Below are 22,115 nucleotides of genomic sequence, written 5' to 3'. Positions count from 1 at the left end.
TAAATATTTATTTACTTTATTTTCTATTTAATATTAACAATAATAAATTTAAGTATTACTTAAGAAATTTTTTAATCGCTCATAAAAAGCTTTATTTGTCATAAATTGGATTATTTTTCCTTTTTAGCACACTTATATTTCTCTACACTATAATGTACACAATAAATTTTCTTACATAAAGTAAAAATAAAATTTATTTATATTTAAGGTAAAGGTAATATATCCAGTTACAATTTTTTTTCTTAATAATTAATCTTTTACAAATCAGTCAAGATTCCTTAATAGGCTATAATTTTACTTTCATGACTGTCAATCGAATCATCAGAAGCATATTTAAGTGGCAGTTTAAGTTGCCTTAGATGCAACTATTCCGGAATATTTTGGGAACTTCGAGGCTCTCCTTCGCTCGTCACGAAAGTTATCTTATTTGCCGGCATTGATGTCACTCGTATGCCATCCCGCGTGCCGTGCGATCCGTGCGCCACGTCGTCATTGTGTCGCGATGCAAAATTGTGGCCGATTCATCGAAGAGAAAAAGAACATGAAGTTTATCCCGTTTAATTTTAAACTAATTTCTTTATAGTCATAAATAAAGAGAAACAATTGTTGTTAAATTAAACTTAAAAAATACGATGAACACCTACAACATCCTATTTTCCTATTAATTGTAAGCGTCTGTTCTAACAGAATTTCAATTTAAAACTCAAAGGAAAGGTATACAATATAAAAAATTAAAAAAGCAACAAACGTAAGCTTTCTCCAACGTTGTCTTCGTTAAGGAAGTATTTTAATCATATAACATTAAGCGCCGATTTGACAAATACGAAATTATTGTTCAACAGATAATACTTATTATATTCTTTAACTAGATACTGATAAGATATATATATTCAATTCAAAAAGCGAGCGAAAAAGTCGGCCTGCAGCGAATCGGATCAGCTGATTCAACGTAGACCTTTCTCGTCGGACTGCCTTCTCCATTCTTCTCGCCTTTCTCTCTCGTTCTCTCCCGCCGATGACCATCGCGGTGACAGCCCCACCCGCGGCATCACCTTCTCTCTCTCTTTCTCCCTCCTTTTCTCTCTCCCGCCGAGGTAATGCACGAGGTCGTCCGTCCACTGGTGGAAACCGCTTTCCAAGCGAAGCCCGTTAACCTACTCGGGGCCCCAGTACACTCGCCGCCTTCGGTCCCACATGTCGCACGTTGCGCGAGTGCGCTTTCGACGCATGCCGAGGATTTCGCAAACGTTTTGACAACTCGGACTTTGATCCAAACCCGCTGATCGTAGGTAAACCCCTCTTCTCCCCTCTCCCAAAGAAATAGAAAATCCTTCAGGATTCGCGTCAAGGCCGGCCAGGAGATCGCTGCCTTTTTTGGGTCGCGCCAATGACTACGAGCCAGACAGAACGACGGGTCACGGTAACGTTAAAATAACGTTAAAGTGAATCGTGATCGATGAAAAGTGACTTTTAATCATTGTTTTAGAATCATTTCGATATCGTTGATGACTTTTTGTACTGCTCGAGGAGAGCAGTTCCTTCTGGCATTTCTGTAAGATCCAAAATACCTTTTGCCCGCGAAAATTCATGTTTCCCAAATAATAAAATGTTAAAAGGATATAGTATGATAAATAAAGTATCTGTAGCAACGCCCAGAAGATATCTTCTCAAGGTCCGTGCTACCTGCGCTTATTGCTGATTATATATTAAGTTTCTTAATAAAAACGAACGTGTCCCGAAGTAGCGTCTAGTATAAGAGTAGTGTACGAAGAAGATATTGATTCGTGTAACCTATACAATTTTCTTCGCCGGGAGCGAGGATTGGTAATGGCGATTTTTTCATTCGAATCCGGCCCAGATTCCGGCGAGCCGGAAACAGCTGCTGATCCAGGAAGATGAGGGGATGGTTCGACGCCTTCCGCAGCGACGGCGGCCCGACGCTCTACAGCTACAGCAACCGCACTCCCGTCACCGGTGACGTCCCCCTGGTCATCGTATTCGTGATTTTCGGCACCCTGTTTACGGCGTTTCTAGTCATATTCCCAGGCGTTAGGAAAGAGGTGAGCAACTACATTTTCCATTTTCCACTCCTCCGTCGTGTCCGATCGTGACCGACGATTTATGTCTAATTATGAGTTTCTGGCGTGTTCTGGCCGTGTAAACCTGGTGTTTTCTCCCGCCGCAGCGGTTAACCACATTTCTCACGGTTACCCTGAGCCTCTTCGTGGGTGCGACGATTCAAGGTTCGTGCACTTTATCTACTTTCCAAGTCAAGGGGCCTTGGCTGACAGTGGCGTAACTAACCGATCGGCCTCGCGGAGCTCGAATTGTAAGAACTCGGCGAGATCGACCAAGAGAAAGAGGGGAAAAAAAAAGAAGAAATAGGAAAGGAAGAAGATAGCAAGAAATAATGAGAGAGCAAAGAAAATAAAAATATTGAATAGAATTCGTCTACGCATTTTGTAGCATCATATCAATTGAACTTACTCTATGTGTCATTTTCGTCGGCGTGTAATGTTCAACGTTTTTAAACGCGCGTATTTAAAAAGATAATGAACAAAATATCTCGAGATCGAAATTATTTAAAGTAGAGTGAGATACTGGTTACGCCATTGTCCGCCTTGTAATAACCGCATATTTAATGCTAAAAACTTCTTTGATACTGTCAAATAAAATTGCGACATCTATCCGGGATGATTAATCGAGATAGTTCTAAATATAACGCCGCAAACGCGCGAAAGAATAACCGGCTGTGTTTCTGTGCGCGCGTAGTGGCGCAATACGGCTCATCCTGGCACACGAGCTCCGCTACCATTGTCAGCTCTTACAGCGCTTTCTCCAGGCATAAGGCAACGGCCGACATCGGCGGCTACATCGGTTTGATGCACATCAACATTACGTATAGGTGTAAGTTTCAGTAAAGAAAACAGGATATCTAATTTTTGTTGCGTGTCTCTACAATTTTCAAGATATCGATTTGTGATTGATTAAACGTGACGGAATGAGATTGAAATTAAGATTAGAATTTTACGGGGCTATTTCACACGCTAAACTAGATTTTGTCGCTAAACAGTATTACCAGATAACGAGCAAACGAACGGCGACGTTGAGTACAATGAACGGTTCTGGTGGCGAAGTTCCGGCGAGATGACCAGCGCCTTCAAGCAGGCCCTTTATCAGGGCGCGCCGTTTCCCATTGTCTCCCTGGCGGAGTACTTCAGCCTTCACCAGGAGGGCTTTTCCTGGGGCTCACGGTACCGCGAAGCTGGATACTACGCCTCGATAATGCTATGGTATTATTTCCGCGTGATGAAGCACTTTCGGAAGAAACTTTTTTGTGAAGTACCTGAAAATTTAGTTAGATACTTTTCGTCGGATCATTAAAATATAATTAGTAAGACCCAAATTATAGGATCAGATTATTGCTCGAATGCTCAAAAAATTTTGCAGCATTGTTCAACGTGCTTAAGCGTGCTTGCATTAAATATTTTTAGATCAGTATTCAACTACATTTTTAGGTACTAAAGTAAAATTGTTCTTTCCGTGTAGAAATTATTTTGAGAGTCTTAAATTTGTTTGCTTTAATATAATTTACTTTTAAATTCGATTTAATTTATGTTACATCTTTTTTTAATTCCAGAAGAATTAAAATTAGGAAGATTCTTGTTCTAGATTTTGAAATTTTAAATTTTAAAATTGGAGAAAATTCTAATTCTGGATTCTAGAATTCTAGAATAATTTTTTTAGGTTTATTGTAGAATTTTAAATTCTATAGCTTTAGCCCATTCTATTTCTAAGAATTAAACAAAATTAGAAAGTAACCCGGAAAAAAATCTTTATATCAAAACATACTTCATATTAAAGCACATCTAACTTTATAAACCGATTAAAAAATTAGATCTACTCTGATATAATTTAAGCAATTTGATTCTTGATGTGAAGCTTTTTTCGGGAAGTCAAACGGAGTTTAAAGTTGAGCTACATTTTAAACAGGCCGTACAGGTTTTTTTATTTAATGCGCGTTCACGAAATGAATAATTTCTGTGCAGGACCTCCTTTGCTTCATGGTTAATGATGAATTTGTTGCTCATGGTGGTACCGCGATACGGAGCGTACGGTATGATCTTCACGGGTCTGTGTATGCTGCTAACAAATCTAATCTACACGGCACTCTTACCGTGCGAGCCTCTGATAGCTCACATCGAAGGCTCGATCCTCTCCTTTAATCTCGGCTGGAATTACTGGTTGGTGCTATCAGCCGGTTCGTGTTCTTGCGTTAAAACGACTTTTATTACGTCAACCCGCGGACATACGTACGTGATCGCGATTCTTTTCTTCGTAGGTGCCGCGTGTCTCTTCGCGGGACTTGTAATAACAGCCATCGACATGATCTTCCCTCATCAATTCTCGACCATACTCGAGGTCGACTATGACACACCGTATGACAGACATGTCATTATAGAGGAGAGTTTCGATACGCGCAACGTTAGGCGAAAAGTTCCCAAGATCGAAGATTCATTCGGTGATCGAATAATGAGGTTTTTGCCTTACAATAGTATTTGTAGTAACCAAATTTAAATAAATTATTTTTTTCACTTCTATACATTTTCTAAAATGTTTCAGTCAACTGTCGTCCAAACTTCAGAACAGACACGGCAAAGACGACACCGAGGGGGTCATTAATCAGGGCTATACACACGAGCTGTCCGAATTCTCGCAAGAAATCAGTGATGAGCCCAGCAAGAGCAATTGGTCGTATCCATTCCCGCCAGCCACGCGCAGAACTGTTAATGGTTAATGCATTTTCCGCATGTTGCGGACAGCCGCGATACTCGCCGATTTTTCCAAGCGCCGTTGCAAAACATTTAGATATGCATATTTTATTATATAAATATTATTTAATATTATTTAATAAAAAAGAGAAATTCAAACATTTTTCTGACTTGAATTATTTACAGGAAGTAATCTCGAAAGCTTTCCAATAACGAATGTAAACGAAAATTTCGTAAGAAAATTATAATAAATTAGAATTATTAAAATTACAATAAATTATGATGCAATTTTATAATAAAATTAAAAGTACAATTAAGTTTTTCTGCACGTTAAATTCAGACAGATAAAACAAGGAGGGAAGGAAGAGATCTTTTTTTGCATTCATAAATAAGAAATGTAATACTCATGATAGTTAATAAATAGTAAAAAGCAACGTTTCAGCGTATAAATATGTACATTTCGTGGTAAATCGTCGAGATTCAACGACGAAAGGTTGTCAAACACGTTGACGGTTCGTTATTTCATACGAACGAGGAGCGGCGTGCACGACTAGCCAAAGTTTTCGAAGTGATGAATGAAGTACGGCAGTCGCCGCGTTTTGTTGACTTCATCGCAGGCCGACATGACGCTCTTCGTCAGAGGACGCGGTCCACAGCTGAATACTCCTATTTTGCTAACCTGCAGATCAATAATACATCTCTCTCAATCGACATATAAAACGTATTTTCAAAAAAAAAAACTAACATATCTTCAAACCGCGCAAGCTAAAAAAACGTTTTAACTTTTCGGATTTTTTTTTGGAGTATTTCCTTTGAGCTTTTAAGCGCTAAATTCTTAATAATTTATATTTCACATACATAGCTATGTTTCTTCTGGACAAATTTTAAAAACGACGTCATGTCCGGTCGACCAAAGTGATTGATGGCCTTCAGTCCGGTAAATATACTCTTCTTCGATAGCCTCTGAAAGTGGTTCTCACATATGTACTACATATGTGGAATAAGAAAAATATTAATAAACGATTAATTAAATTAAATATTAATATAGCCGAAGCTTCGCGTGCTTTCTTTACCAATTATGGATCGTACAAGAATTCCAAAATAAATTCACTTACCAGCATAGTAGTACGTAAATCGAACTTGTGAAAAAATTGCGTGATAAATATGTGAATTTCAAGTACATCCGTAACGTCTTTCCTCTCAACGTCTCTGAGAACGTCAATAAACCATTCGAAATGTTTGTGCGACGGGCAGATCCATAAAAAATAGACCTGCAGAATAAAAAGAAAGTGACACGTTATTATCGCGTGAAGAAACGAGACTGTTTTCTTATTTTAATGAGGCATTAAATTTAATGCAATGAGTTACATATTTCGACTGGACGATATTCTAGTCATATTCACGTTTCTCTTTTAGTAGTGAAACGGACTTTCCAACAATGAAGCAATCGTCACTTTTGCATCAACTTCACGTAACAACATTTTTACATAAACGTATTTTTTTTATAGAAATACTTTAGTTTCCCAAAACAATAAAAAATTGTTAAAAACAAAATTATTTCCCAACCTTGAAAATATTTTTAATTTATTTGCAGAATAAATATAAATAACTTCTTTTTATTCATTCATTTTTATGATAGATTGTAATAGAGAATTTTTATTTAGAATAAATAATATTTACATTTTATTTTAAAAAAATATATATATATTTTATATAAAAATTTCTATTAAATATTCTTTATTTTAATTATCATTTTTATGTGCTTCTTTCGGTTTACACTCACCTTCTTGCACGCGACACCCGAATATCTGTTGGTAGACGTTCCAAACACGAGATCATTGAGCATTGAGGCGTAGGGAGTCACCCCAATGCCTCCACCGACCATCACTGCGACCTCGAATTTGTACCAATCCTGATTCCCTCCACCGAACGGACCTTCTATACGAATCTTCGGATGATCATCCTCCGGATTGTAATTGCAGGGATCGAAATAATTGCGGAGCTTCCAAGTCCACGGTCCCTGAGCTTTTATGTGGCACGACAGAAAATTCTCGTGTGGTGCCGAGGTCAACGTGAAGGAATGAAACTCATTGGACCTGAAGGCGGTGCAGGCGAGACGCACCCACTGACCTGATAGGTACTTCAAGTTCGGAGGCCTGTAGAATTTGATCTTTATCACGTCGGAGGGTAGCAATTCCGTCTCGATAATGTCCAGGGCCATGTACTTGGTTCGCAGGCTGACGACCTGAAATCGGCAACACTATCGGTACTCTGCATTCGGTTATTACTTTTATCGCGTTAATAATGAATATAGATCTTAGATGGCAACCGGATGCGACTTGCATTAAATAAACGTGACGTAACGCGTATTATACGTTCTGTATTATAAGATCTGTTACGTCATACACGAGCCATACATAATTAATAAAGTTGCGTAGTTATATATAATTACGTGTGTGATGCATATACAATGCGAGCGCAGAGAAGAGAAAACTATTTTATTTTTCTTTGTAGCCTCTTTTACTTTCAAACAAAAGCGTATAATTATATGAAATTACTTTGTCCAGTGCGTAAATAATTGCCGGGCCGACGAAGAATATCCAGAAACGCGGTGCGCCTGTCAAACGGGCCAAACCGTGGATCAGGCATAACGCGTACAGGACCACGTAGAGACTATGCGTCGACCAAAAGAACTTGTACGCTTTCTGTCGTATGGTCGGGTGTGCGAACACGAAAATGATCGTCATGATGACGAAGAGGAGAATACCGGTTAAACCTGCAACGAGAGCAAAATAAGAGAATCGTCATTATTCGAGATATCGAACGAAATTGCGAAATTGTCAACGAGAACACCTACCGGTCACCGTTCTGAACAGCCAAAAGGAGATAGTAGGCCGCGCGTCGCTGGGAAAGCTGATTTCACTGGTGAGACAGCGAAGATGCGCTATCGGCTGCGTAGAAACGTGATAAAAGTTGACTATGTGACCGACCGTGTGCAGCACAGAAAAGAAAAGTGCCGTACACGCTGCGATCTTGTGGAATTGTATGTGCGAGTCCAGCGGGATGTACTGTTGGATCGAGAATTCCTTTAGTTTCGTCAGCAGATTACGCGACATCGTTAGTAACAGGAGACTGTAACAAAAGGACAGTGCGGCCGCAGAGCCTCTGGTTATGGCGATTCCCACGCCCATTATGTGCCTGAGATCCGTGTGTTCCGCCATAAAGGAATAATCTGCGGGAAAAAGGATAGAGAAGATTACGTTGCGTTAAATAAACGCGAGCAAAACACTTCCAGAACGTGTGCTGGAAAAAAAAGTTTAGACAACATCTTTGAGACTTTTGTTCTGCCTGAATCTGATCGGGCACTCACGGATAAATCTCTCGACGAAGAGGGCTATGGTGACCACGTAAAATACAAAGAGGTAGAATATGTTCTGCCGGTTCTCCTCGAGGAAGGTCGATATGGCGTCCCACTGCTTACGCGTCCAGCTCTTCGAGTCCTCCGGTGGCAGTTGATCGATATGAAAGCTGGTCATGCGAGCGACATTCGTCGACGTGTCGAGAAAATTCTGTTTGGCGCCCTTGCAGTCAAGACCGATCGCGACGAAGTCACCCTTGTACTCCTTCATCATCAATTTGAAGTCATTGTACGTGAGGTAGTCCTTCCTCTCGAGCCCGGCGTCCTGTTCAACGAAAGATTTTAGCAGTTACATCGCGAAAACTAGCGACGGATGACACTTCAAAGGCCTGGTGGAACATCGGAAATCCGTGACGAAGTGACGATAATGAAAACGCACCTGGAACATGCCGTCGATCAGTTCCGTGACGTGGTCATCTGAGAGACTCGTGGTACGCGCTATCTCCACAAGCGACCTCAGCATCTCCGACAGCTCCTCCTTGTCGATCACGCCGTTGCTGTCCTTATCGCACATGTCGAAGATGATGCGCAACTTGTCCTCGGTTTTGCCGCGCGAGAACAGCAAGACCGTGTCCAAGAATTCCTGGAATTTAAATCGCTCTTTGCTGATGATCATCGGACGAATCAAGGGACGAATGTTATGACAATAGGACAAAATGGATAAAAACGCAGCTTTATACCCACAGAATAGATTTCTGGACCTAGTGCTATTACTCTTCGATCTATCATAAAATAGGATTGATATATAGACCACCAATCGTATTTATTATCAAAGATAAGGAATATTTTATTCTTAAATGGAAAGTTCTCAAATCTAGAATAATGTGACTGATTTAGTAAATTTGTGACAATCTTATGGCATTCTAGATTTAAGTATAGACCGATCTGAAGATAGAAATTTAGGATTTAATCTTAATCTTGTTTTATTTTATACTACATGAGGTTGTAATAAGATTAAATATGTCAAGAATATTTTTTGTCTTGGTATCAGAAATCCTTTCTGAGAGGGCAATGAAGCGAGAGACGATTATATACCTGGAAGGAGATCCGGCCGTCGCCGTCCTTGTCAACGATGTTGAACATCTTCTTCACGAAGACCGCGTCCGGCCGCATGCCAAGGGCACTCGCGAATTCGCTCTTGGAGAGCGACGTCCTCATCACCGTGACGACCTCCCCGGTGTCACTGTCTTCGGATCGCCGCCTCCGTTCGCCGGGCCGTAAGCCGAAAGTCAACGCGTATGCTTCTCTAAAGAACTAAGAACATTCCGCGATGTCAGGAATCTTCCATACATATAATTGATCGTTTCAATACAGAACAGCACGATGAAGAAACACGGTCTGTCTGAAGCCAGTAGTTTTTTTTTTTTACTTTGAACGCCAACAGTATATTAAAATAGTTGACACTCTACAATAATTTCTAATAATAATAAAATAAATTATTCAACTACATTTCCTCTACTTACAAGTAGTAAGTTACATTCCGAGACTTTAATCGTGAATCGAATAGCATTTATATTTTATATAAACAAAATAGTACTTATGCAAAATAATTCTTTTAAAAATTATATATGTGTATATAATTCTCAATACAATACTAATATTTTAAAATATAATATTAATATAGTATATGATAATATATTTATAATATCTTATAATATTTAATTTGGATAACTAATTAACGAGTCAGTTTAACCGGCTTCGTTAAAACTTATTAATTTATTTTCAATCGATAACACGTCCAATAAGACGTTCTAAGGACCTCCTTAAAAGGTCATATAGATGTCTTGAGGAGGTGCTGCATGAGTTTCTTCACGGGATATTAATCCATCTTTTGATGTTCAACGAAACTGCGAGTGCATTCATAAATGTGTACACGCGAGAAAGAAAGACAAACCTGTTCGAGCTTCTTTTGCCGGCGCTCCTTGGTTTCCGCTTTTGCCAGCATGATATCCCGCGCAATTGGCGTGAGTGTGAAATGCTTTTTTTGCGACGCCAGAAACGCCTCCAATTTCGCAATGAACTTTCTACGCGAAGCCAACGAATCGAGTTCAAGGACAAGGTCGTAATCGCGCGGTATACGTAACAGCACTAGGGCCTTACGACGTCCGGTTTCACTCTCCTGGAAACCGCGATTAATAATTATCGGGTGTACGGCGTGACGTTAAAGAGTCAGCTGTTACTTAATGAAGCGTATAGAATTAATTTTTGACGTAATGCCGAGTATTCAATAAAATACAATTACTAACCACGAATTTTATATCGTTACATTATTTCGGCAAACGCGTTTGGATTGTTTCATACATATAGCGCAATTGTTACCTTCTTTCAGTATTTTTCAACAATAAAACTTCATGATTTTTTTTTCGGGAGTAAGAAATTTTTCTCTAATAAAAATTTGTATATATTTGTCTATTTGTCTATCTGTCGCGTGTTTTCTCAATTTTCAACATCTGATATCTTGATAATTTTACAGATATAAAATTAAAACTTTGTTTAAAATTATCGTTATTAAGTACAAAGAAAGCTCTCATTGTATTCGTATGTTTTAGAAATTTAATTCGAGAGAAATTTATTTTATAAATCAGGCAAAAAGTTTATACAATTTTTTAATATGCCGCTAAAAAAGTGTCTATTTTTTGTAATTATTGAGAGATACCTGCGATTCTTCCATAATTATGGTGTTGACGCCGCTAAAGTCAAACGTGCGCAGTTTCTCCCCCTTTCGATCGACGATGTGCAACGCCGCTTCCGGTCCGAATTTCACCTTTACGAGACGGCGATGATTCGCGTGCAGCCACTCGCGTACGATCATCTTATCAACGCAGATCCGGCCGTCGCTTCGCTTTTGGATTGCCTCTTGAAGTATTTTCAATCTACGCCGTCGTCTGTTCTGTAGTTTCACCAATCCGTATCCCGCACCGGCGCAGAGAATCGGAACGAATCCAAGGAACACGCACGCGTAGATGTAGACGAGTTCGCTACCCTACAGTGGATTATGAATATTCTCAAATAATTGTATAAAATATAGTATGATACGTGTATTGTGTAAAAAATGTTCTTTCTTGAAAATCCTTTCAAAAATCACGTCTTACTCAATATTTAAAAAATGTACACCAAAAAAGCTTATTAGAATCGTTATTCCAGAATTGTAATTTAAAAAAAGGAATAAAGTTATTTAATTTTTAATCACAAAAATCAAAATACTAGAGAAATCTTATCTAGTATAACAAAAATGCAGTATCAGAAAATCTTGCAACTGTTATTAAAAAAAATGTTATAAAATCGAAATTAAAAAAAAAAGGAAGAAAACAAAATGCAATTATTTTAATTTAACTATAAAAATCGGGAAATTAAAGAAATCTTATTCAATGTAAAAAATGGAATATCAGAAAAACTAGCAATTGTGTGAAAGCAAAAAAATATCTATAATCATAAGAATCGAGATATTAAAATTATTTGCCCAAGATAACTGAGAGATAATTCAAACTGTTTCTTGATACGGTCGGTCTGCATATTTCTTAACATTACCTCAAAGTAGTCATAGCGCTGTAGGGGGACGCAGGGTTCGAGCATCGTCGAATTCAACTGAAAAGGCTGGGGACACGGATCGCCATCTTGCCAAACGAACACTCGTCTTTGGATCGCGTCGGGTGGAATGCCGGTCGCGTTTATGATCACGTCCCACAGAGTAACACGGCGGATTTCCTCTATTTCACCTCTCGTGAAAATGCTAAAAAAAAAAGTCGGACGAAATCGCGGGTAATCAAAATTTACACACGATCAGCTACGTCTCTACACTGAGAAAAAAAAGTTGTTGATTTGACTAAATTTTTCAACTTGATTAAATTTCCTCAATTCAACTATTCGTATCTTTCAGCCAAATGTATAAATACTTAAATTGAAGTTCAAGTATTTTGTGTATTTAAGTTAATTACATAAATACTTGTACTAAAGAAATTTAATCTGGTTGAAAAATTTAGTCAAATTAACAACTTTTTTTTTTTTCAGCATACAATTTATTTCAAAGATCGTAAAATATAAATATATATTCTTTCGTCACGAGCATAATCGGAAGAAGGGCGATCATCGCGCGCATAAATGTTAACGCAATCGTTAAGGACCAGCTCGCTCACTCACCCGTTTTCCTCGTTCTCGAACCAGAACCTGTCGGAGTCGCGCAAACGGAGGAATTGTTCCTTTATAACCGCTGTGAAGAGCTCGCCTGGTCCGCCCTTGGACTCGAGCATCCCTCCGACGTATACGTCGACGTTGTTGAGATTATTCGAATAAATTTCGATGAGGGTGCGCAGCAGCGACGGGTTCTTGTTGAATAATTCCGGATTGATCTCGTTCCACGTCTTGCGCTTCGCCAGCTTGAAGCGCGCCCTGGCCGTGTTGTAGTCCGGAAGACCGTTGTCGCGACCGCGCATGATGTTCAGGGCGCCGAGATCCCGGCGCGAGAACTCCATAGGTCCGAAGAGATTGTTCCGGATGTCGGTGCCGAGAAGATTGTCCTCCTTCTCCGCTAACTGCGACGCCATCCCCATTATCAGCTCCTCGATCGTGCTGTTAGCTAAAACCTCCTGTGAGCAGCATCTATGTTTAATACGATCACAGGCCTCATAAGAATTTAATGTAATGATTAGATCACGCAGGATGTTCTGGAGCTTGGAGTTACATTTTAACGAATAAAAATTTGTGAAACGATTTCTCTTTGATTTAGAAGGAAAGTTTAAGGAAAGCCGTCATTTGTTATAACTTTGTAAAATTCAACACTAAACATCTTGATAATTTATTCTCGATTAAAAATTTTAAGAGATAGAAAATAGGCAAAATTAAAGACTACCGGAAAAAACTAATATACAAAAATAATTTTAAAAGAGCGTTACTAATAACTATAAAAAATTTATGTTAATAATTAATACAGCGTATAAAAGAGGATTAATCGATATAATCAATATAACAAGTACAAAAATAAAAGAGAAAAAATTTTAATCGAAAATTATTAAGGGAGATTAAAGCAATGAAATAATTTCAAAAAAAGATAATTACTTAAAATTTATATTGACGGTTAATATAACATACGAGAATTATTACGATGATAGACTTAAAGATAAATATATGAAACATGATCTCTGTTGTGTAATGTTCGAAAAATTGGAAAATAAATTTGTAAATACACTCACGTTCGAGTCCCACCATGTGGAGCAAAGTCTCATTGCTGGCTGGCCTGTGTTGGTCTTTCTGTACTTGCAATTTTCGTCTCGCCGATATATGCCCGGCGGTATAAGAGTGTGACCGAAACGAAAAGCGGCACTTTGAAAGATGTGACTAATACCCGGATGTAAATCTGGTTTATAACCGGTGTACGACGGCAGATCCTCGTTTAGCAATGCCGGAAGATACTCGTAAAGGATTATATTCTGCAATAAGATAGAAAAAAAAAAAACCCTCACGTACGCCGGCAAACAGGGTTTCGCAAAAGGCAAATGCAAATTATGTAAATTGCGATTCGAAAGGACTCTATTCAGTACCGAGATTCCTCGATAGCTTATCAATTACATAAAACTCATTTTACTATCGTTTGTAACTCTTTCCGCGCCAAGCAATAAAAGCAATAGCTTTTCTCTTTTACTGTTTATCTATCGAAAGAAAATTGAGAGAGCTGTCCACCTGAATCGTCCCGGTGACCATCTGACGTGCCTTTTGAAAAACTTCTTCGTCGGACATGCCAGGATGCTGTCTGTGTATACGAGCCGCTATGACATTGTGATATCGATAGAACAAGATTCCCAGGGCCAACAGCGGCGGGTGCTGATTCGTTCTCGGGTCGCCGAGGACTGTGCAATATAATTAATTGTTAGGCCACTTTCGCAAGAGTCTCAGAAAATTGATTGCGGGGAAAGTTAAAACGCAAGACGTAATAGAAAATGGACACGAGCGCATGCGGTTAATGAAAAAATTACGTGCAATAATGCAAAAGAGCCACACGGTTCAACGCACGCGGATAATAACATAATACTTAATGAGTGAGAAGAATCAAATTATGTAAGTGTCGAACGATTAGAATGAAGATGTTGCTAAAACGTCACGAGGAAAACGCATTGTTTCGGTAATGAAGCGATAAGTCGATTAAAATTATATTTATATCAGATTGCCACGAATTCGCATTCCCCTATTTCACATAGTTAACGTTTTTGATACAAAACAAATTTTAAAAAATACTCTTTCAAACATGCGATATATTTATGATAAATATTCATAAGTATTTATTACTATTTTTAAAAATATATAAATATTATTTTTTTAATGTAATGTAAAAGAAAAAATCGTAAAATTTTGATTCAACGTGTTGTTAAACCAAACATAGACCAAATATTTATTGTAAGTAAAAAATACATATATTTATCATACTAATAATTATAATCTTTATGATCTGTTCAATCTAAAATAAAAGATATTTGTAAAATATTCAAAGTATTATAAATATTTTACAAATACGTCATACATATTCCATATATACTGTCTTGACTATGAGAACAAAAATAATACTTCTTCATATATGCGCTCACAATGAATTTCTTTTCTTGAGCGCATACACTGAAAAAAAATTTACTAAATTGAAATAAATATTTTTTTAAATTATAGAAAATATGATATTATTTGAAATAAATATTATTTATTTTTTAAAAAACTTCTGCATACTATTTGAAAAAATATTTATTTCAATTTAGTAAATTTTTTTTCAATGTATATACATATGTACGCGTAAATACGGTCAAGGGGTTAATAGGCGGAATCAATTTTCCGCAACTACAAAAGTGTCCATATTTTCCGACTAATAAGCAAGCCGCGTGAAGACCTCTCGGCAGTTAAACTTTCTAACTGCGAGCAACGTTTCCAAGCTGAACGAAATTTCCTACGCATTCCGAGCTTCAATTCAACCGGGATGTTCATCCGTTCGAATGAAAGCGGCGAGTGAAAGAGAGCAGTGTTACGCTGCGTGCATGCAATTAAAAATTCGGTTAGATAATATTCAGCTAGGCGCGGTGCGCGATTACGAATTTCTTGAGAAAGTCTTCGGGCTATTTATAGGCCTAAATTTATACACGTAAGATCCTCGCTTACGATACAGGCGCTCCGGGCTGAGCATTCGCATGACGTGCGGCACCGCGTGGTTGAAGAGGGGCGCGCGCATGGTGTTCCTCACGGGAAACTGTCTCGTTCGCTCCATGAGAAGGCTGCCGTTCTCGAACGCGCGCATTGTATTGGCCCACGCCTCGCTGCTCGAATAGACGAAGCTGCCATCGATCCAGCTCGTGACTTTATTTATCTGCAATCTCACGTATACAGAGCTAATTCTCACGGATCACTGTCTGTCGCGGCTCGGCGAAGCGTTCAACCAATCGAGAAAGGGGGGAAAAAAAAAAACAAGCAACAAGAGATCGCGATCTATCGCCGTGGCGATAACTGTAATTTCAAAGATCGATTTGGACACTCGACAATGTCGTTATCATAACCGGCAAAAGTCAGTCGAGAGTCTAACCGCTGCCGGAAGTGGAGTGATTAGTGGCGCGACGCAGAGGCACGAGAAAAGCAGGGGGATTACCTGCTCCCGCGGGCTGTTGGGGCTGCGCCCGGTAAGACGGTCGTAATCCGCTCGCAGAAACGGAATGTACTTGCTACCTTGGCACTCCTTGTCGAAAACCGGATCGCATTTGTCCACGTCGATCCGATGAAATTCTATGGGGCAACCACTTTCGCTGGCCATGATTATCTCCGACGTGACCAGCTGTCCTGAAAAAGAGTCACCGTTCGAGGATGCCGAGGAGAGTTCCGGCAGGGAGAGATCTACGTTGTGTGTCGCACTGCGCGCTGAGCTCACCCGCGGATCTAGACTGGTTTTTTATATAATAATGTACATTTCGCGCCGCGTTGACAGACGTGGCAATTAACTGTGCCTGCCTCATTCGCGTCCGCCATTGTACGCAGGCAAGCAATTTATATGTAGATAAAATCGTAAACGCACGATCACGGCGTGATTAATGGTAAACTATATACAACTCATTTATCATTATTACAGCTTAAACAAATTTTGATCTATTGATACGTTAAAAATGTAGACTTTTTGTTAAAATAAAAATTCTCGTTTTGTGTCTAATTACATTATTACACGAAAAAGAAGATTGATTACAGCAGCAAGAATCTACGTGCGGTAGCTAAATTTTAGTTATGCACCACTGAAATTTAACTACTTCACATGTAGACTGTTGTTGCAACTAATTTTTTTTGTTTAATTGACATTTTTGAATATTTTTTATACAAAAGGACCTCACTTCCTTTATTTTTTTTAATCAGGAATTTTTAAATATTCGTTAGAGCGGACACTTTAGGCAAAATAAAACGAAGTTAAGCATTTTCATTGCTTCTAAAAGCTCAGTACTTTATAAATAAGATGTCAGTTTAATATCTTTCTTTTCTATTTTCGTTTTTTTTCTTAAATAAATGAATAATCACTTGTATTTTCCAGTCTCTCTGATTTTCATTTTACATGCATTATTATCTATGAATTGTCCTCACCGAAAAAGGCGAACAATGCGGTTCGATTTTTCACCGATGGCAGACCGTCGTCACCTTGCATGAACAGGTCGCTGAGCTTCCGAGGGGATGGCCTGTCTTGGCCAGCCATCGCGTACACACCATCGGAATATGCCGCCGGGACCTTTCGGATTAGCCTACTGTCTACGGAGGTACGTGCGACTCGCATTAAGATAACTTTCCATGTAAAATCATCGTCGCCGTATCACGCAGACACTATAATCGCAGGGTCGTCACTTTCCTGTCTCATCAGCTCTTCTAAGAAATATACTTTTTACGTGGCACATCGAGTGATTAATTAATCTCGACAGCCTCTCTTACTTGAATCTTCGATATAAAGTCGACGAAGCACGTTTAATTATAGAAATGTATATAATTTTCACGCAAAAGAAAATTTATAATTATAATTTTATCAGAATCTATTTAAGAGAAGCTTCTTAATGAGAATATCAAGTTGCGAAGTCACGTAAGTGTGAAATTAATTGTTGTTTAAAACATTAAATGAAATCCAACGAAATTCTACTTACTTGTACCAATACTTCGAAATACCTTCGTTAAAAGCGTTTATTTAATAAAAGAGGAAAATGCATGCATTTTTATAAAGTGACAATCCTGACGTTGCGTAATAATGAAACAACGATGATACTTAAAATTTCATACAGATTTGAGTACTTGCCGATTGCACCCCAATCAGGATGAGCTAGATTATTATAAAACCCATCGTATCTCTGTTTATTGTCCGCATAATTAGGCCCCGCTTCTAAAACATTTGGTATAGATTCTGCATAAATATATGAGCTTATATAAAACATTTTATATATAAGCTCATTTTACATAAGTATTTTCGGACCTACGGACTGGCATGCTATTCATTAAAAAGTGAAACTAGTAGATTATAATGAAGCTAATTAAGTACTTGTTAAAGAGTAATCAAATATTACCTTTATAATATTAAATATTATTGTTCATTAACAGTTATAGTTTCAAGAAGAAAATTGTATTTTTTTAATCATTTATTGAGGTAAATCTGTATTTAAATATAAATTTTATAAAAGTAAATATTATTTTAAAAATAATCTTTTAAAAAACGTTTAATTATTTCCTAAATAGATTTGTCTTTGGTAATAATTATTTTGTATAAATATTGTTTTATTTATATTAAATATAAATACTATTCGACTTAAAATTGAGATCAAAGTCTCGTCATAAGTAGAGGGATATCTACAACTGTTAAAATCAGAATTTTGTAATATCGCTATCGGCCAAACCAATTGATTACCGGCACTGGCGTCACGTTATGCCGTGAGAAAGTTAATAATCGTTCGATAAGCAAGAGATGTAAAATGCAACTTTTCGTGATTCCGTAACTGAGTATTAGAGACGCGTAAACGCTCTTCTGCTTCAAAAATATAATTAGGATATTCGAGAAATTTGAGGCAATACAAACGTGCAGACAACCGAAAGCGGGTCAAAAGTACATAACGAGTTTAACAAGCCAGATCTACCGTAAAATTACTTTTCTATCTCTCACCTTTCGATCTGTTCTCTAGCTTTCACAAATATCTTTTATCCATAAACTAATATGAATATTATGAGATGTGAACGTCTTTATTTTGACAGTGAAGGCTACAAAATTATTACGCTCTATTCATCAAGTTATTGTATATATAGTTTCAGATAAGACTTAATAAATAAAAATTAGAATTATTTTTAATATAATTTTGATATAATTGATATTTTTATAATTATTAAGTATAGGTGTATGTTATTTCAAAGTATTATTAAAAATTTAAAAATTTTACATATTTTATTATGTAAATATCCATTTCCATTCTTATTTGCTTAAAAATTATTTATCTAAAATTGCAAAATGGAATCATTTTCATTATACATAAGTCAATACTTACAAGCCAAATTTTTTGTTTTCTCTTGCAGTTGATTTTAGGATCAAAATTCGGACATTCACAATCAAATTTTGATTAAAAAAAAAAAAAAAAAAACTAGAACCCTGCAGTTGTTAAATTTCAATACTTTTACCTACTATTGTACAGTCTAAACTTTCTTAAAGTTATTATTTTAATTCAAATAAAATATACAACCAACTTCGCTATATTAACAATAAATGTTGAGACGGATTATTGCATTATTTTATTTTCATTTTTGTAACATTGATATTAAAAGTACATTATCGGAGGAGAAATTTTTTTTAATATACATAAACTCAGTCTTTCGCATGTCTACAGGTTCTTTTTAACGAGCGACTTAACGACCACACGTTCCAGAACGATAACGGCGATTGTACTTACTGGTTTCAGCGGGTAACACGATCCAGAACGCCCAAGCGATCGCGCAGAGCGGCGCGATGCTGCGGGCCGGCGGTCGTCGTCGTGTCATCGTCGTGTGTCACTCGCTCTCGCCTGGTCCACGCCCGTGCATTTCTCTCATGCCACACAAAGCGTCCCTTTTTTTTCCGCACCCTCTTTCTCACTTTCTTCCCCTCGCTTTTACCAGCGGTATTTTCGGGGACGCATGCCGTTGGTGCCGTCGACCAGCGGACGCGACGAGAACGTGCCCAGCCGTCGTCGCGCGGCACATACGAATCCTCGGGTTCGCCAAAAAACACGGACCGGTTCGAGAGGCCGAATGCGGCGGTTCACCTGGCGATCCGAGGAAGAGAGACAGAGAGAATTTAAGCGCGCGCGAGGTGTAAAAATGCCACCGTGGGATCTTTCGATCGGCCCGGATGTGACGATCACGTGCGTCGGGCGCGCGGGTGAGAGAAGGCAAACGCGAGGAAAGGAGGTAGAGCGCACTCGCGCACTTACGGAGCACCACGTGTGTGCCTGGTCCCGCGAGAGGTGCGAGATCACCATCCGCGGCCTCTCCGGCCCGGCATCAGACCCGTCGAGGAAATCTCTCGCGGAGGAGCCGACGATAGTACGCGCGCGCGCGCGTGCGAGAGCCCCTCAAGAACGGTCGGCTGTCTCTTGGACTGTGTGGATCTGACTGTGCGCTCCGGTCTGCGCCTCCGCCACCATACAGTCGCTCTTGGTCGCGCGGTGAAAGTCGCCGGCCTATTTGTTTCGTTACCGCGAGCGCGCGCGCGCCTCCTTCTTCTCCTCCTCCTCTTCCTCCTCGTCGTCGTCCTCCTCCGTGTCTTGTCCCTCTCGCCGCCTCCTCCGCGAGCTACGGCGTCGTCGTCGGCCTCTCAGTGCTCTTCAGCCGTTTTTTTCGTACGGCGCTTTTGGAGGAGAGACCGAAGACTTGCATTTACATTCGACATATCTTCGGTTCCGTCTGTCGTCGTTAATCGATAGGGTGGACCGAGGCGAATCGGATCGGAATGACAAGTTTCGATCAGAACATGAACGAATATGATCACAATGCTCATTTTGATTTGGTCCGTCTACCCTACAACTGCTACAAAATATTATACCATTACGGTTTTAATTGAAATCTCGTATTCTACCAGTATTGCATTTGGGGAGTCTTTTGTTGGACACCTAAACCCGCGTAGGGTTCTAATTAAACTATCAGAGCCGACTGGGATTCGCGCAGTTCTTCGGGGAACGTATCATCCATTCTCAGCGAGAAACGATAATGAATTCGACATCAATTCGACGTCGAATCGACATCGAAATGATGATTCGATTCGATGTACTATTTCTCACTGGGTTTTAAGCTAACGTTTGCGGGAACAAGGCACTCGAGAGAAGCGCGTGCACTTGCGCGCCGATCCCACGGTTGCCGTACCGGTTGAAAAACCACTGTACGCTCAGGCGCGATGCGGCGCGCGGCGACGTCACCGCGAGCACAGGCCTAGTTTTCGAGTCCGCGGCACCGATTACCCAAGGCGAAACCTCTCTCGAGTCCCCGCCGGTCGTTTCAAGGTCGAGCGCACGTCGGATGGACAGTGCCGATGCGCACGTCGGTTGGAGACGACACGGAGGACACGGGAGGCACGTTCGCGTAATCTCACCCGCGGCATTCCCGGCGACTCTCCCCCCCCCCTCCTTCCTTCTTTCTTCTTTGGCGGAGCCCCCGTTCTTTCCAAGTGAAAATGAGAAGAAAATCCGTGTCACCGTTTACGCGCTGACAAACGACGATCGGAAAGAGTAGGATAACACGCTGATGCATGACGTACCGACGTCAATACAAATACAGAGCCGACACTCGAGTTGGGTCTGTATTTGCGTACGTCGAACACATTACATTTGATCAAACAATGTTATAATCAATATAATCAAACGGCACAGAAGTCCTGAATGTTTGAATAAGGATCTAAAATGTACTTAAAATCATTAATCTTCAAATCTATGTGACTTTCATATTACGAGAGATGTTTGACAAGTTTTTGCGAATCAACGTATGGATAACGCTGGGAAGAAAACTTTATAGTTGCATAATTTCGCCATCTTTTATAATATCTCGCCGGAGAAATTTTAATTCTAACAAAGTGGTTTGTTTTGACGACAGTGAGAGTTAAACGTTTGTTAGACGCCTTTGAAAGTTAGAAATCGAACTGCAAATTTGGTAAAATATCGTAAAAACGATATAATATCGTCTAAAAATATTTTCATATCTATATAAAAGAAAAAGAAATGACCAATTGTTGAAAACAAAACGCAGGGAAAAATGGAGCCGAATCCGAAATGTAACTCACTTCTTGAAAGAAGTGCTCAAGAAATACAAACAAAATCTGTATTATTAATATAATATGCAAGACAATCATCTCGCATTATATTCGCAAAAATCTCTCTAATGACATTACAAAAGATAATGCGACAAAATTATGCAAATAATTTTTCTCTCTCTTCTCAGTTACATATTCATATCTGCAGAACTCTTCGAACAGTCACCGCATGCTTAAAATACGTAACGATAATTATCCTGAACAATACTGTTATACCGTTCGGAATAATTAGCATTACGTGTTTTAATTAATAGCACACCGCGCTCTCATTTCAAAACCGTAGACCTCCGTTTCCATTTTTTCTCTGGATTCGCATCATGTAATATGTTTGCACGTGGCTTAACTGGATCGCGCTCGTCGGAATCCGGGGAGATTCGACGATGATTCGGTGCTTTTAGCGGCCGGACACAAAGGTGCGGCGAGCTCGCATTGTGACTCAACCCGGAGAGAGAAATCGCGTTCTGCTGTTCTCGACTACTGGCCGAAATCTTTTATCGCCCTTGGCACGAATCGCACTTGGGAAAGGCGAGCGCACGCATATTATTGCGTACGGTGCGTACACGCGATCGCTTCTTCCTTTCGGAAGCGCGAGGTCCTTCACCCTCATCGTTCGCGAGACGAAGGCGTCTGCCGC

At 39.3% G+C, this 22,115-nt stretch overlaps 2 protein-coding genes across 6 annotated transcripts; one reads left to right on the top strand and one right to left on the bottom strand.

The window, feature by feature from the left end:
* The first annotated feature begins 44 nt into the window (after positions 1–44).
* LOC105839996 (dual oxidase maturation factor 1) lies at positions 45–4,935 on the top strand. Of its 2 annotated transcripts, none has more exons than XM_036282741.1 (8): positions 45–1,285; positions 1,859–2,060; positions 2,186–2,243; positions 2,773–2,907; positions 3,074–3,293; positions 4,050–4,261; positions 4,343–4,538; positions 4,624–4,935. In XM_036282741.1, the coding sequence occupies exons 2-8, from the start codon at positions 1,896–1,898 to the stop codon at positions 4,796–4,798; spliced, it is 1,161 nt and encodes a 386-aa protein (XP_036138634.1). In that variant the 5' UTR covers positions 45–1,285; positions 1,859–1,895; the 3' UTR covers positions 4,799–4,935. The 2 variants fall into 2 exon arrangements, with proteins under 2 accessions (XP_036138634.1, XP_012542136.1); XM_012686682.3 differs by having other exon boundaries at positions 45–1,289.
* A 150-nt stretch (positions 4,936–5,085) lies between these two features.
* On the bottom strand, positions 5,086–22,099 carry LOC105839999 (dual oxidase). 4 transcript variants are annotated; one of them, XM_012686692.3, is made up of 20 exons: positions 19,095–22,099; positions 17,465–17,548; positions 16,771–16,932; positions 15,800–15,987; positions 15,319–15,523; positions 13,864–14,030; positions 13,377–13,613; positions 12,328–12,773; positions 11,719–11,920; positions 10,847–11,173; positions 10,085–10,309; positions 9,226–9,444; positions 8,570–8,773; positions 8,143–8,455; positions 7,630–8,004; positions 7,331–7,548; positions 6,556–7,017; positions 5,888–6,043; positions 5,631–5,759; positions 5,086–5,451 (listed from the first exon to the last, which is right to left on the bottom strand). In XM_012686692.3, the coding sequence occupies exons 1-20, from the start codon at positions 19,180–19,182 to the stop codon at positions 5,323–5,325; spliced, it is 4,536 nt and encodes a 1,511-aa protein (XP_012542146.1). In that variant the 5' UTR covers positions 19,183–22,099; the 3' UTR covers positions 5,086–5,322. The 4 variants fall into 4 exon arrangements, with proteins under 4 accessions (XP_012542146.1, XP_028049957.1, XP_012542144.1 ...); XM_028194156.2 differs by lacking the exon at positions 19,095–22,099 and having other exon boundaries at positions 16,771–17,864; XM_012686690.3 differs by lacking the exons at positions 17,465–17,548; positions 19,095–22,099 and having other exon boundaries at positions 15,800–15,982; positions 16,771–16,851.
* Between the last annotated feature and the right edge of the window lie 16 nt (positions 22,100–22,115).

Source organism: Monomorium pharaonis, chromosome 2 (genome assembly GCF_013373865.1).
Source record: "Monomorium pharaonis isolate MP-MQ-018 chromosome 2, ASM1337386v2, whole genome shotgun sequence".
Taxonomy (NCBI): Eukaryota; Metazoa; Arthropoda; class Insecta; order Hymenoptera; family Formicidae; genus Monomorium; species Monomorium pharaonis.
Note: the sequence above shows the minus strand (reverse complement) of the source record. Positions and strands in the feature narration are given on the sequence as shown.

Coding starts and splice junctions, on each gene's coding strand:
- LOC105839996 (XM_036282741.1), top strand. CDS start 1,896: ATGAGGGGATGGTTCGACGCCTTCCGCAGCGACGGCGGCCCGACGCTC. Junction 4,262..4,342: donor CTGGTTGGTGCTATCAGCCG/GTTCGTGTTCTT, acceptor TTTTCTTCGTAG/GTGCCGCGTGTCTCTTCGCG. Junction 4,539..4,623: donor TTCGGTGATCGAATAATGAG/GTTTTTGCCTTA, acceptor AAAATGTTTCAG/TCAACTGTCGTCCAAACTTC.
- LOC105839999 (XM_012686692.3), bottom strand. CDS start 19,182: ATGACACGACGACGACCGCCGGCCCGCAGCATCGCGCCGCTCTGCGCG. Junction 15,524..15,799: donor CCAACAGCCCGCGGGAGCAG/GTAATCCCCCTG, acceptor GTGAGATTGCAG/ATAAATAAAGTCACGAGCTG. Junction 11,174..11,718: donor AGCGCTATGACTACTTTGAG/GTAATGTTAAGA, acceptor AATCCACTGTAG/GGTAGCGAACTCGTCTACAT.